This window comes from Scardinius erythrophthalmus (genome assembly GCF_964197995.2).
Source record: "Scardinius erythrophthalmus genome assembly, chromosome: 1".
NCBI classification, from domain to species: Eukaryota; Metazoa; Chordata; class Actinopteri; order Cypriniformes; family Leuciscidae; genus Scardinius; species Scardinius erythrophthalmus.
Window position 1 is genome coordinate 49,972,807 of NC_138221.1, and position 16,601 is coordinate 49,989,407.

The window sequence follows — 16,601 nt, forward strand, 5'->3', positions numbered from 1 at the left end:
ACAATACAAAGGCAGAGTACAGTAACTTTAAAATAGTGGTCAAAAGTCAAGTTTGAGCTCAAGATTTTTTTATGTATATAATTTCCATTACTAAAACATCTATTTGCCAAATTTCCAGTGTCCTACCTATAATTAATTAAGCGGGACAACTAAAAATCTTTAAAGTCATTTTTCTCAGTTCCACACTCTAGCGACTTAAGGTCTTTTGCCTTTGTAGGGCAGTATGTTCCTTGACAGTTTTCAGCATCCCTCCACCACCCCGTCTCCTCACACTCGCCTAGTTACTTTCCTAACCAGAAATACCGGGGGACTACTCTAGGTTCGGGCCAAATTCCGAGCTCGGAGCCCTCCCCCCGGACAGCACTCCATATACGCATGCTACTTTACTCTGATCTGATTATTTGTAAGTGTGAACTCATGAAGTGTTATATGTTGAACTTATGTTTCTAAAAAACATAAAGTGCCGCAGAGTGTGACGTTATATCACGATAGTTGCAGTGTCCAAAGACATTTTGTGTGCTTAAAGTCAAGTGTGACTTCGGCATTAGTCGAGTTCGAGGCTGTACTGTAAATCCTTTTGACTGATTCATTAAAAATAACTGATTCATAATTTTTGCGAATCAAATATCATGGCAATGATCAGCAGCTAAATATTGCGAAATGTTCATTAACAGATTTACTTAAATAAATCCAATGCTATATATATGGGACACGTTTTAAGAGGAATATATTCAATATTCACATTATGGAAGCCCATTTAAGCATCAGTGTAAAAAATAACAAATGTAAATATTATATTTAAAATACGAAACAGTCACAATGACAAAAAAAATATTATTTTGAGAAATAAAATCAAAACAGTCATAGAGCCTAAAGTTTGCCAAAGCAATCAGTTTCAGGTGAAAATCTAATGCACTGCCCTACACTAAGTGACTGAATCTTCATGACTGAAATGCAATTGTCTACCAATAGCGATGAAATCCCACAGTCCCTATGTTAAAGCCAGTCTTCATGAGCCCAGTCCGTTGGTTGAGGAGATGACAGATGTGTGGTCAGCCCGATAGACTTACAATGGATGTAAACAGCTCCGCCTTTTCAATGAAGTCACTGTGGTAATTTGTAGCATGTGATATACTGAGCTTCGCACAGAGGATCAGAGTCGATGAAAAAGTGCCACAAACTGGGCCTGCAGCCAGCTGCCTTACCTGTTGCCAGGAGCGGCAGGCAAAAAGAGGACAGGCTTGGAAAGAGGGGAAAATGGGTTTCTTGAATTACCTTTCAGTTGTGTATGCATGAAATAAGTGTACAATGATTGGTATGAGTTTACACCCAGATATCTATGGAATTAATTTTGATCCAATAATAATGAACGTAACTTTTCAAGAAACTAATGAAAATATAAATTGAAACTGAATAAAATATCTTTGAAACTGAAAAAGAATAAATCGCAGGCAAATTTCTTGACTTCGTTTTTAATACACTGCATGTTTTGCTAACTATTTCTCATTTTTCGTTCGCTGATCTGAACTTACAAATGCGCTTCCAGAGTTTTCGCTTACGCTTCTGAAGTTTTCGTTTACGCTCCCAGAGTTTTCGTTTGCTGTTCTGACACATTTCTCTCGTGGGGGCGGGGCTAGTAGCAGTGTGCTCTTATTGGCTACTGAGTTTTTGATTGACAGCTTCTTCACCTGGAAGTGAAGACGTCAGTGCTGTGTTTATGTGTGGATGTGAGTGTCTGTAAGCGCAGCTTTCTATTTCATTTTAATGATATCAATTTAGGTTTGTTTTTTAATTTTATCTGTATTTACCTGCTGCTACACTATATTGTTGAAATGATTTCTTATAGAAGGAATAGTACAGACGAATGATATCATTATCATTAGCCATCGTCGCTATAAGGATACTGGATAGCCTACTCGTGGTAAGTCAGATTTATTTATTTTTAATCAATACTATAGCCTACTAATACTATTTATAATACAGTACTGGCTTTTTTCAGGTGAGAGCCCATAACATTATACAGCTGTGTTGTCTTGATTTAACTTAGCCAATCATTACATGACTTGTTTATCTACATTCGGTTACAGTCTTCGATTAGATCATATTTCCCCCCCAGCCACCCCAAACAACATTGAGCTAGAGTAATGTACAGTATCTGTACTGTAGCCTACAGTACAAAAAGTACTGTATCAGTCAATGATGCCATTGGACCAGAGCGCTGTCAATCACTGCCTGATTCAACTTTGGCAATGTAAAGCCTTTTTTACCATGCCAATAAAGCTTTTTAAACCTGAATTTCTCAATTGTTGATTAATTTGCGATGCAGAGTTTTTGAAAGAGGAGAGACACGACTTGACCACAGAACACGTCTCTGTTCATAATAATAAACACTCAATTATTTTGAAGTATCTTGAAAATTATTTAATTATTTATTCTGATTACTTTTGTGTGATAAAGATGACTGATAGATAAAGCTATTATATATGCTATTATATGACTAATAATAATGCCAAAAATTGCACTTCAGATGAACATTTCTGAGAAAAATGTTTAATCTTTAATAGTCTTTAATAATAAATATATGTCCAAATTAAAACCTTAATACATGCAAGTAATTATGACTGAAAACATCCAGCAACTGGGGAATACACAGCCATGGATATATGTTTATAGGGCTATACAGCCATCTACTGGTTACACAACAGTATTACAGATGATAAATGCTTCATGATTCCCGAGGTAAATATTTAAGATAGTACTGTAAAATCCCTTAAAACATTTATATAATTTGTTTGGAAAAAATATTGTAAATCTGCAACTTTTTACTGTATGTGGGAGTTCAAAGTAGTTTGTATTGTTAGATTATAATACATTTCCTCTCTCATTTTCCAGGAGTGGAGCAACTTTTCCATAAACAAAATTCTGATGCTGACACATAGGATGGAGTGATAGTACCAGAGATCCACTGTCCCTGTCAGACAATAATATTACTTTGTTCAGACACATCACCTTTGAATGACTGGATCTTGATCTTCAGACACCTGATTTATTTTATTTTTATATAAAATAGCAAATATTTTAATTTCCTCTAGATTAAAACAAACACAGTTCACAAGTACACAAGAGGTTGCACTTTATTCTTATTAGTCTATGCTGATCTTGGATTAGCATACCAACAGCAAATGAATGTTAAGGGGATAGTTCACCCAAAAATAAAATTCTCTCTTATTTTACTCACCCTCATGCTGTCCCAGATGCATTTTACTTTCTTTCTACAGATAAACACGAATTAAGATTGTAAGGAAAGTAATCCATCTCTGCGAGTCCTAAAGACGCTTTAAACCACACACAGTGAGCGTGACGGTAATCCATGCGACCTCAGTGCCTTCTGAAGTCAAACAATAGGCTAGATAAAATAACTAGTCACTGCTTTGTTACTTGTACTACAGGAACTGCTCAAAGAATCATTGCAACATTTAAAACGTATATGAATTTTTAAAATGTATTCTGTATTTGTAATTTTTCATGTTGTATAGTAATGTATATCATGAGAATACTGTGCATTACATGTATAGTATGCAGTTAATGTTTTGTGAATTCTGGTCTTTCCTGTCACAACATAATTGCATCCAAGACCTTCACTTCGATACTTGTGTATATGCTTTAGTGACAATAAAGAATGTACATTTAATTGAATTCATATTTTCAATTACATTCATTTAACTGGTTGTATAAGTCACAATTGAAACGGTTGATGATTATTAAAATATATTTACAATTGAAATAACTAAATACAATTATCAGTTAAAAAAAAATGGCAATAAGAACATTCTTTGTGTGACATGTAATGAAATGCCCTTTGAGGTCTGTATCTGACAGCAGGCCACGATTGTAATTTCCATATTGTTTAAATTCCTCTTATTTAAGTGATCATTAATTTTGATGGTGTAAATGTATATCATGCTAACAGTGAGTAGTGTGATGGCCATGGTTGCCAACCTTGATTACCTGGTTGAGGTTTGAATTTCTTGACGGCTGAATATATCACACACGTTTGCTAATATTCTCTTTAAATTGTAACAGCTCAACCTAATCAGAGCCTAACATGCAAAATACTCATCAGGAATAAACAAATATTCTCCGAAAACATTGGACACTATACAATATTTTAAGTATTATACAGTAGGCCTACTTTAATGTACAATTACACCTGAATAGACTGAATAGATCTCTTGTGCTCCTAAAAGCTTCTGTCGACAAAGTAGTAGCAGCAGGTAAATACAGATAAAATTAAAAAACAAACCTAACTTAATATCATTAAAATGAAATAGAATGCTGTGCTTACAGACGCTCAAATCCACACATAAACACAGCACTGACTTCTTCACTTCCAGGTGAAGAAGCTGTCAATAAAAACCTCAGTAGCCAATAAGAGCACACTGCTACTAGCCCCGCCCCCACGAGAGAAATGTGTCAGAACAGCAAACGAAAACTCTGGGAGCGTAAACGAAAACTTCAGAAGCGTAAGCGAAAACTCTGGAAGCGCATTTGTAAGTTCAGATCAGCGAACAAAATATGAGAAATAGTTAGCAAAACATGCAGTGTATTAAAAACGAAGTCAAAAAATTTGCCTGCGATTTATTCTTTTTCAGTTTCAAAGATATTTTATTCAGTTTCAATTTATATTTTCATTAGTTTCTTGAAAAGTTACGTTCATTATTATTGGATCAAAATTAATTCCATAGATATCTCCTCTACCTACCTTCCTGAGAAACAATGGGAACACAACACAGACAAGAACAGAAAGAAAGCATACAGGACAGGGTGTATATTTTTGTGTTAAATGAACCTCCTGAGCAGCTAAATGACTAAATGAGAATTTCATGACCACCTTAACTGAATTCAAGACTATGGTGTGGACTGTACCAGTTTGCACACTACCCATACAGTGGTACACAAAATTAGAAAAAGTGTGTCTTAAATCACAGTATACAATGACATATGTTAGTGTTTTATTTTATTATTTATTTAGGCATTTTAAATATCACCCTTTTCAAAAGCAATAACATGAAAATAATTATCAGCTTATTGTATAGGCCAGAATTGCAGTGCATACTAAGTATTCATGCATACTTGTGTAAAGTAATATTTATTTTTAAGCAAACGAATTTAGCTTTATGCTAACATATACATGGCAAATGCAAATAGTATGCAATAAAGGAGTCTGTGGCTTTCAGAGAAGTACATAGTGCAAACCCTGCTGAAATAAAAAAAATAGCTTAAACAAGCCTACAGTGGTTACACTGGTCTGGTTTGATGGTTTATGCGGCGTTTGGCAGCTTGGATAGGCTACAAAACCAGCAAGACCAGCAAAACCAACTTAAGCTGGTTTTTAAGCGTTGTTTTGTCAGCAGGGACGTGGCTTTGTTTTGGCATAATGCTAGTGCTAGTTCGCCAGAACAACATCTAACTAACACACACCAGATGCAAAAGCATTATGAGTGAGAAAAACACTGTCATTGGAACACTGTTTCGCTCCAGCTAGATGAGTATTCAGTTTCATCACGGCCTCACTGGTCTCTGGGATACTAGATTGAAAGTATAGCTTTTGAATAACAGAGCCACTTCCTGAGAGGGGGGTGAGGGGAAACTTGTTGGGGGGAGGTGAGAGGAGAAAGAGAGAAAGAAAGAAGGGTCCCAATCTGGTACACATGAGGTCATTTCTGGGAAGAGGAGAGAGACTCTGCCCAGATTTCACACCATGAACAACAGACTCACAGATGCACTGTCTTTCTGTCTGTCTCTCTCTAAAAAAAAAGCTGTGCTGATTATGCATAAAAGAAAAACGTGAGAAAGAAATATAAACCATTTTAAGTAGTAGTATGCATATTCATAATGTGTCTACCGACTTTCTAATGACATTTTAAAATATAATATAAAACATTAAAATATGTTTCAAAAGTTCAGGGATATGATTTTTTATTTTTATTTTAAAGTATCTTAAGCTCACCAGGGCTGCATTAATTTGATCAAAAATGCTGCAAAAACAGTTATGCTGCTTATTATTTTTGTGGAAATCTTGATGAACTTTTCTCAGGATTTGTTGATGAATAGAAAGTTTAAAATAACTTTGAAATATTTTTAAAATTATGAATGTCTATAATTTTGATCAATTAAATGTGTCCTTGCTGAAATAATACAATTATGTCTTTAATATATTAATATATATATATATATATATATATATATATATATATATATATATATATATATATATATATATATATATATATTATTAAAATTAGAAAAATCTGTTTATATTGAATTAGATGGATTATATTGTATCATGTCAACTACCCAAAATTATTTCATGTCAGTTGCCATTTTATACACACACACACACACACACGTTATGTTTTCATGTTTTAGGGGGACTTTCCATAGACATAATGTTTTTCATACTGACAAACTCTATTCTACACAGACTTTATTCTATCCCCTTACACTAATCCTACCCCTAAACTACCCATCACACAAAACTTTCTGCATTTTTTACATTTTCAAAAAAAAAACAAAGCGCTTAAAAGCGATTTTCTTCATGGTGGACCAAAAAATGTCCCCTCAAGGACAAGGATTTCTGATATTGCCATCTTTGTAGGTTTACCAGGCCACACACAAGCACACACACACACACACACACACACACACACACACACACACACACACACACACACACGTCTGGTTCACTATCTTTGTGAGGACATTCCATAGGCGTAATGGTTTTTATACTGTACAAACTGTACATTCTATCCCCTTACACTGCCCCTGTCCCTAAACCTACTCATCACAGGAAACATTCTGCATTTTTACATATAAAAAAAAATACTGCTAGTATGTTTTTAAAGCCATTTGAAAAATGAGGACCCCCAAAATGTCCTCATAAATCACGTATTTCCCCGAGTGTCCTCATTTGCAGGTGTGTTATCATAAAAATGTCCTCAGTTGTCATGAAAACAAGTGCACACACACACACACACACACACACACACACACACACACACACACACACACACACACACACACACACACACACTGAGTGTGCTCTGCAGCTGGTCCAAGATCCAGGTGTTATGTAATGCTGACAAGTGAACACGTCCTTCTGGCAACTTTCGGGAGCCTGGTGAAAAATTGTAAATGTGGATCGACTGGACCGTTACCACCGAGACATAACACACATATATCCTTAACATACGGTCTTTAAATCCTGCACACTGATTGTGATAACAAGACTAATATAGAGATCCCTCAAACAACAAATATGTTTGATGATTGATCATGGAAATCCATGACTAGACAAAGCTTCACCCACTCGCAGAAAGCCTGAGTGTATTTGATGTTTCCACTAAAGCGTATGTGTGAACTCCAGAGACCAGTGACCCAGATTCCCAGCATACTCTTATTCGGCATCTATGTGTGTTTTCCAAATGTCACTTTCATATGAACTCTTTACTTACAATGAACATGAACAGAGACAGCCTAACAACACTGAAGTCAACCCCCATTATGTGCAGGGCAGATGGAGTGGTACTCTGCACAAATTAGCTTAGCGGAAGCCTGCGTGAGGCAGCATTATCATAACACATGGTGTGGCCCCGCAGACCACCTCAGCACACCCACATTACATTCAGCAGAGGGTTTATCCAACACGCAAATTCCTCCAGCCATTCTAATCTCAAAACCTCCAGACAGCCGACCTGAGCGCTTCTCCCCAGATGACACCAAAAGGAAAGCCATCTATGCCCCAAATCCATTACCACACTCAAGAAAATCAATGATGGAGCATGGATTTGAGTGGACTGTTTATAGCAGCAGTGCATTTATTCTCAGGACTGGAGTTATTTTCATTAACTAAAACTATTAAAACACATTTTAGTTGTTTAGTTAGAAAAAAAACACTGAACCACACAGAACAATAACAAAATAAATAAAAACAGATAAATAAAGATATTGGAAGAATCTGATGAGAAATGAGTTTGAAGCTTCTTTGGCAAGTGTGGGGAATTTTTTGTGATCTCTTTTGAAGTTCTAGAAAAGACACGTGAAATTACGAGGGATATTTTTTCTCAAGACAAAGTTCTGGAAACATGAAACGTCAGCAAAAGCCTCAATTTATTCATTTCTGTCTAGACTACACACTTGACACATTAGACACATTTGTGAGGGAGCTAACAATCCTATAGGAAGTCAATGTACAGGTACATTAGCATATGTGAACAATATAAATGTGGCAATTAGGACGAGTCTGAGAGCTGTGGGAACGGAGCAAGGTCAGTGACGTGAGCGAGCGTTAATGAGTTCAGGGAGGATAAAAGGAGGAGCGACGACAGTGAAGGACGAGAGAGGACCAGGCCTGCACATTACATTGTGTTTTGTTTGTGTTTCTGCGACAGTCGTCCGAGAGGGGCTGACGCTTTACTTTTGTTTTGTGTTTGTGCTAAACGTTCGCCGGTTCCCGCCTCCTTCCTCCCTTTTCAACTAACCTTACAATAAACTACAGCCTAAAACCATTATACAGCCATAAGTCAGCTGCTTATTAATGTCATAATTAATGTCTGCTTGACACCAGCTCAATCATATAAACACTAGGCGTGTGATTTGTAATAACATCATCAAAAAAAATGTCACGTTTGTTAGTATGCCGTGGCCTGACTTCACCTGTTGTTTCCTAATATGCAGAGGCGTGCACATTGCTACCGAGTCTAGATATTTTTCCATTTGTCAATGACATTTGCTCGGTTTAACAGCATCTGATTTGATTAAATGCTCCTGTGTTCACTCAACCAAGCGCACAACAACCCACACACAACCCTCTCCCTTTCACTTTTTCCCTTTCTCGCATACTATTGATAAAAATCACCCACCGTTATTCTCTGGGCGGTGATATGAACTCATAAGAAAGATGGTGAATTGATTACCAACGTAAATGTCACTAATGCAGGTTTGTTTTTTTAAACTGTGATTTATGACGCATTTGTGACTGACACCTATAGCTGTCAATCATTATACTTCAAGGATGATGCATCTATCGCCCTCCTAAACAACTTCTACAGTCTTAGGGCCGGTTTACACAGAACACGTTTCTGCTGTTAAAAATGCGAGATGCAGTGTAAAGAAAAATAACGCTAGGTCTAGAGATGGATTTTGTTAAAAGTTGAACTTCTTTGTCAACTTTGTGAACTTGAGTATTTTTAGAAAGAGACGCTGCAAAAGACGTGAGCGCAACAGTTAGAGACGTCCATCTAGCGCATTTACATTGAAAAACAATGGAAAAGTAGCGCAGTGGAATGGAAAAACGTGTTATGTGTGAATCAGGATAACTGCCCGTGCCCACACAGGTTATAGTAACCTAATCCCATTTTACTAGTAAGATCAATGCAAAAGCCTTGGGCCTAAAAAGATAAGGCAAGACTCATAGCAGAGGTGAGGAGAAGGAAAGCTAAAAAGCAAGACAGATTCTCCTATCTGGATCGCTGGATTGCTTTGGCCCTGGGCGGATTGACTGGAGAATCTGTTGTAGCAAGTTTAACTAACAGAGTATTAGCTAAGGACAAGTTGTTCTGCTAGACTGTCACTTTTAACATATCATACTATACGAAAGCATATTGCAAGACACCTGGAAACACACTCTGCAACCTGCTGTAAGCATAGACGGAAAATCATCTTTAAAGTTCCCCTATTATGCTACTTTAAAGCTTCTCCTACAATAGGTTTACATGCATTCAAGGTCAATAAACACTCAATTTTTCTTTTCTCACAGTGCCAGAAACGGTTCGATAAGGAATTCAGTCTTTCTAAAGCCCTACTTTCCTGAGAGCCTGCTCTGATTGGTTAGATGGCCCAGTCTGTTGTGATTGGTCTATCGCTTACAGCGTGTGTTGGAAACGAAACGGCTATTTCCATATCTGAATTTTACATGTCGACAACACGAACCAAATTCTTCTAGGCCATTGAAGTCCATAGGATGGCATTATGCAATTACAAACCTACTTACGTTAATGCAGGAAATAAGACTATAGAATTACTGATGAGTCATTTCAGGCAGTCATTAACTCCATTTACCGTGCTTAAATCTTTTAAACTTTGCAGACCTTTTACATTCACAAACAGCTATATAACACATTGCATGAAAAGAAATATAAAAAAAGCACAATAGGAGCCCTTTCAACCAGGGAAGAAATAGGTTTTCTAAAAAGAGAATGGCATGAAACATAGGGTAGTAAACGAAGCCCTATGGCAATAAGACAGCTAGTTGATTTCTAGCAACTGGGTAACAGAGATTTAAGTATAGGAAAGTTGATTCTCCATCTGAGACTTAAATTCTGTGTTTTAGTGGGTGTCTTAATTAAAGACTGTTTACTTCCAGTCAGCTAAATCTTCTACACAACCACCACCAGCAGGGAATCACACCAAGTCTACTTTGAGAGCTCAGATGTCGGCACTTCGCTTGTTTCCCTGTCACACTGGTCCTCTCGTGGGTGCCAAGACACCCACACAGTCACATAGGAATTCAATAAATTGAGGGAATGGGAGAGTACCATGCTGTTTTGTGTCAGTTGCTAAGCAAAGTGAATCAACCAATTGACAATTTTGACGTTTTGCTTTTGGTTCATCTCAAACAGCAGCATCGACCCACAATCACACACTGAGCAAAACAGCCTCTGCTTTAAAACTTAAAGGGTGAAGAAAATTGTCTTCAACTGTCCTAACACTTAGTCTTTACCTTTTTTCTCCTTCCATCTCTCTTTTGACCTAAGTCAAGATGTCAATGTCAAGATTGTTCATCCCCCTTTTGAACAATCTTGACATTATAGGTCAAAGTGCAGTGATTCCTAACAGCATTGTGCTTTGACAACTAAGCCACTCCATCATCTATTGTTGACTATGGTAAAGCCAACTAATCAGTTGTATTGAATTCATTGATCCAACCCAAAGCCTTTGGTTTGCACCGAAATCCATTAAAATTCACCCAGTTGTGTGGTTCAGGCCCTCTGTAAACTATAATGAATAATGTTTTCAATTAAAACGCCACTTGACAGCTGTCCTTCCAGTCGTTGTGTTGCTTAAGGTTCAGCTTAAGTTCAGAACTGCACTGTCATCTGTGCTATACAGCTGTCATGTAAATATGTTTCTGAGTGCCTTAACAGACATCAGTAAAATAATAATAAAACACGTTATGATCCAGGATTGTAACCAGGTAGTCTGACAGACAAAATCCGATGAGATGCCTACCTGGACAGCATTTTGGATGCAGTGGGGATCACTTTCATGGCAATTCATAACCATTTTTTTCAGGTTTTGGCGAATCAGTAACTAATTCATATGAATTCGGAATCTTATTCTCACATTTTTCATACTATAGTATCTACTTAAGTCCCACTGACAGTTTGATTTAGGGGTGGAACTTGCTTACGTTTTTCCTAAAAATCATACGTTTCTACAAATCACATCATACATATCAATACGAAATCGGCATTGGCAGCACCTCGTAAAATACTTCTGTTTCCTCATGAGAATGGGTTGCATAATTAGTTTGATCAATATAGGTATCAATATACTGTAGGTAATCAGTCAATATGATCAATAGGTAATCAGTTATTAGTTCTTTAACATCAGGTCAACCGATAAGTGCTGCCATTTGGTGCTTACCTAAGTATAGCTTACTTATTTAAATATTTTGTTTAGTTTAACAAAAGAAAAGAAAATTACAAATTTAATTAAGAAAAACTTTTTACATACTTGGTCAAGTAAGTTTTAAGCTTAGACATAACTCAAAATAGTCCTAAGGAAATATGCATAAATATAAATTGCAAAAACAATAGGCCTACTAATTAAATACTTAAAATGATTCAAATATTCATAATGGGTAGTAGCCAATATTTTTAATGCTGCAGCCTACTAATTATTTATTAGGCCTACTCAAAATAATCATCAAAAAAACTGTAAAAATCTATATCTATTAATTGTCATTCTCTTAGTGGGCATAAGATGTCCATAAAATAGGCTATTCCAAAATCTTCTACATAGGCATCTCACTTGATTTTGAGCCAACGTGTCAGGAGGACAGTCCTAAACAGGGGAGGGCAAACGAAACAGTTAAGAAGGTAATGCTACATAATGTGTTTCCTGCAGTGGACGGTTCCGTGGGCTTTTGCACCGCTGCAGAGCTCTGAAAGTCCTCAGTCAATAACAAAGTGATGACACTCACTCACCTTCATAATACCGCAAGGTGGATTCCCGGTGCCGGTGCACCTCTCTGCAGAACTGTCGCGGTTCCGGGTACCGATCCGAGGGCTGCTGTGTTCCCTGTAGCCTCGTCCGTTAGAGTATACCCCTTCGGCCCCGTACACCGGGTGCGCAGCCGCCGACACGTCCAGGTATGTCTGGTAGGTATCGCTGATGCTCAGTCCCGATGCCGCCGCCGCGTCCCGGGTCGGAGTGGTCGCCTCGGAGACGAGCTCGTATAAGGGTCCCGCCACGGATTCGGAAGCCTGCGGCTCAGCCATCGCGCGCTCTGCCGTTAGCTACGCCAAAAAACTCACCATCGGAGTGAGTGAGCCTGTGATTTTAAGAGCCCACGGCGAGACAAACAGCCATAGGAGTCCTGTGCGTGAGCGTGAAACCGTAAAATCCATGAACAGAGAAGGCACCGCACGTCCTCTACCAACCGAGGTGGTGAATAGATTGTGCGGGCGGATAGATTCAAACTCCCCTCTCCTCCCTCTCTCTCTCTCTCTCCCTCTCTCACCCCCTCGTCGCCACTAGGAGAAAATAAAGCGCACAGATGGCGTTCGCGCGGTGTTCTGCCGGTAGGCGTCCGTAATCACCGAGATAATACAGGGTTATGAGGGCCAATTAGCCTCGTTCTGTCGTTTGATTGCCAGACGCCCTATAAGCAGTGATGGAAGGATTTCCGATTTCTCTGTGTTGTCAGTATGCGTTCAGTCACTATACTGTCCCTCCAGCGTCTCTCATGCGTAACCAATCAAGGATGACTGAAGATGGTTGTGACTGGATTAAAAACACATTTGGAGAGTCAGGTCCTGCCACTTGATTTGCAAACTATCCCAGTCATCTCACATCTCAAAATGATAAACAAATGCCTCTGCCTGTGGTACACTTAAGTAGCCTACACCATGAAATTATCCAGTAATTGCCCCTTTTAAAAAGGCAGCAATGGATGTTTTGATTTATAAATAAATGCATAATTGCATGGGAAAATAAGGGAATAAAGAAAGTATAATATATATAAATATATATAAATATATATATAAAATATATATATATATATATATATATATATATATATATATTGTAAGTGGCTTAGATGGTGCACAGGATCAAACACAAAGACAAAACACCATCAGGGTAGCACACATGAAACTAAAAGTAATGCAATAAACATTAACTAAATAACAAAGTGTAACACAAAACACCCCAATGTACTTTACTGACAACAAAAAATCAGAAGAAACAAAATTATGTAAAATATAATCATATTATATATGACACATATTATGTGATGTCTTGCAGGACTTTAATGTCCTTTTACTGTTTTTCACAATAAATTATAGCCTACATTAATTCATAGTTTTTACTGGCAAAAACTGTTTATGAATTTGAAACTGAATATGAATATTAAACTGTTTACTGTTTACAAAAACACAGTAATGCAATGTTAGATCAATTACAAATTGTCATTAAGTTTTTACTGAAGCATTTTTACACTTTTTTCTGTAAATATTTTTTTACAGTGTATCGACTGAATTAGCATTATTGACATTAACCTATAAAGTTCCTAATGCCTTCTTCTAAAGAAAGAAGTATTCACTTTAAGTTCCTCCATGTTAAAGCAACACCATGTAACTTTTGCTCTTGGGGTCCCCCTAGAGTTGGGAAACAGTATTGTCTTTTACTACTGTCGTAAAATCTGTCATGGTTACACCAGGGGATACACGTGTATTTGTTGATACCCCCGAACTCTGCAGAAGGAGTTCTCACGTCTTGGGCAGACTGCCTGCGTTGCGTGTGAAATGTCTTCATCCCAGGTACAGTGGCATATATTTCAGCATGTCATATGAATATAATTTCATGGGTTTTATTTTTTTCAAACGCCAAAAGATCGCGTAGCTCACGTTTACAAGCCAGAGTCATTATAGTAGCCTATTGGCTATGTTTTACAGAATGGATATGCTAATTCAATTCAATGTTTGTGTGGTAGCCATATTTCGTCAATATTATAATATCAAGCTACCATAGATGATCTGCAAAGTTGAAAAATCGATTTGCATTATAGCCTGAGGCAAGAAACTTTCACCAGAAAAATAAATAAACATGACTATCAGCCTGCAGTCATTAGGCTAGTTAGCCTAAAAGATGATTTTGTCCGTCTAATTATGTATTATTTACTTGCAAGAATGTAGCCCCTACCAAACTTGTACACGCCGTTTAGACAGGCTTACTTCTGACTTTTTTTTTGTCAATATACTTACTAGTCCAACAGCATGACGGCCAAGTCAGCATCGGTCGGGCACCCCTCCTCCTCCTTTAGCTCACGCCAGCGAGCGAACGCTGGACCAATATTGATCCTCGTCCGGCCTTTGATTTTGTCACTCTCCCTTTTTCTCTTCCTAGTCTCCTCCGACAAAACCTTTGCCTTCTTCGGTTTCGTTGCTGCTTCGGCCATGACAACAACATACACACGCTATACCTGCCGGTAAACAAACGCTAATTGGGCTCTCACGTCCGAATTTGAGGAAATGGGGGGTGGGGGATGGGGGGTGAGGGGGAAGTGAGGTATGCCGTAAAGCAGTCGAATTTTGTAGTTCTTACGTGAGTGTCACGTAACGGATGAATATGAGACGAGGATTCAAATGCAGAGGAATTTATTGATGACATGCAGACAGGGTAACAAACTCAAAAAACACAGAGCTCCAGGAACACGCAACTAGGACAACGAACCAGCACAAGACTACAAACACAAGAGACTAAATAGGGGAACAAACAAAGGAGGGTAACGAGACACACAGGTGGGACAAATTAACCAATAATCAGATAACAAGATGGGAAGGGCTAGACAATAGACACGAGCACATGGCCCAAAATAACAAAACACCCATGTGCATAACAAGACAGGACAGGCTTGTAACATTACCCCCTCCCTACGGAGCGGCTACCAGACGCTCCATAAGACCAGGGCGGGACGGGAGAGACAGACCAGGGCGGGACGGGAGGGACAGGGCGGGACGGGAGGGACAGACCAGGGCGGGACGGGAGGGACAGACCAGGGCGGGACGGGAGGGACAGACCAGGGCGGGACGGGAGGGACAGACCAGGGCGGGACGGGAGGGACAGACCAGGGCGGGACGGGAGGGACAGACCAGGGCGGGACGGGAGGGACAGACCAGGGCGGGACGGGAGGGACAGACCAGGGTGGAACAAGGGGAATGGGCAGTTCAGAAGGCACACAACGTTCGGGAGACCAGGGCAGAGCAGACAGTCCATCTGGCGGCCAAGGCGGAGACGACAGTCCATCTGGCGGCCAGGGTGGAGAAGACAGTCCATCGGCCGGCCAGGGCGGAGACTCTCCCTCGGGCGGCCAGGGCGGAGACTTTCCCTCGGGCGGCCAGGGTGGAGACCTTCCCTCGGGCGGCCAGGGAACAGACACCACCGGCTCAGACTCAGGAACAGATACCACCGGCCCAGGAACAGACACCACCGGCTCAGACACCACCGGCTCAGGAACAGGCACCACCGGCTCGGGCTCAGGAACTGGCACCACCGGCTCGGGCTCAGGAACTGGCACCACCGGCTCGGGCTCAGGAACTGGCACCACCGGCTCGGGCTCAGGAACTGGCACCACCGGCTCGGGCTCAGGAACTGGCACCACCGGCTCGGGCTCAGGAACTGGCACCACCGGCTCGGGCTCAGGAACTGGCACCACCGGCTCGGGCTCAGGAACTGGCACCACCGGCTCGGGCTCAGGAACTGGCACCACCGGCTCGGGCTCAGGAACAGACACCACCGGCTCGGGCTCAGGAACAGACACCACCGGCTCGGGCTCAGGAACAGACACCACCGGCTCGGGCTCAGGAACAGACACCACCGGCTCGGGCTCAGGAACTGGCACCACCGGCTCGGGAACAGACACCACTGGCTCAGGCTCAGGAACAACCGGCCCAGGAACAGACACCACCGGCTCAGGAACAGACACCACCGGCTCAGGAACAGGAACTGGCACCACCGGCTCGGGCTCAGGAACAGACACCTCAGGCTCAGGAACAGACACCACTGGTTCAGGAACAGACACCACCGGCTCAAGAACAGACACCACCGGCTCAGGTTCAGGAACAGACACCACCGGCTCAAAACCAGGAACAGACACCACCGGCTCGGGAACTGGAACTGGCACCACCGGCTCGGACACTGGAACTGGAACGGACACTGGCTCCGACTCAGGAACGGACACTGGCTCCGACTCAGGAACGGACACTGGCTCCGACTCAGGAACGGACACTGGCTCCGACTCAGGAACGGACACTGGC

At 40.2% G+C, this 16,601-nt stretch overlaps 1 protein-coding gene across 1 annotated transcript in view; it reads right to left on the reverse strand.

The window, feature by feature from the left end:
* The window catches only part of LOC308700176 (inactive phospholipase C-like protein 2), a 68,630-nt gene extending 55,867 nt beyond the window's left edge, over positions 1 to 12,763 (reverse strand). Inside the window, exon 1 of the mRNA XM_081381618.1 lies at positions 12,270 to 12,763. Coding sequence (XP_081237744.1) covers positions 12,270 to 12,563 — 294 coding nt within the window. The 5' untranslated portion in view covers positions 12,564 to 12,763. The remainder of the gene's footprint in view (positions 1 to 12,269) is intronic.
* Between the last annotated feature and the right edge of the window lie 3,838 nt (positions 12,764 to 16,601).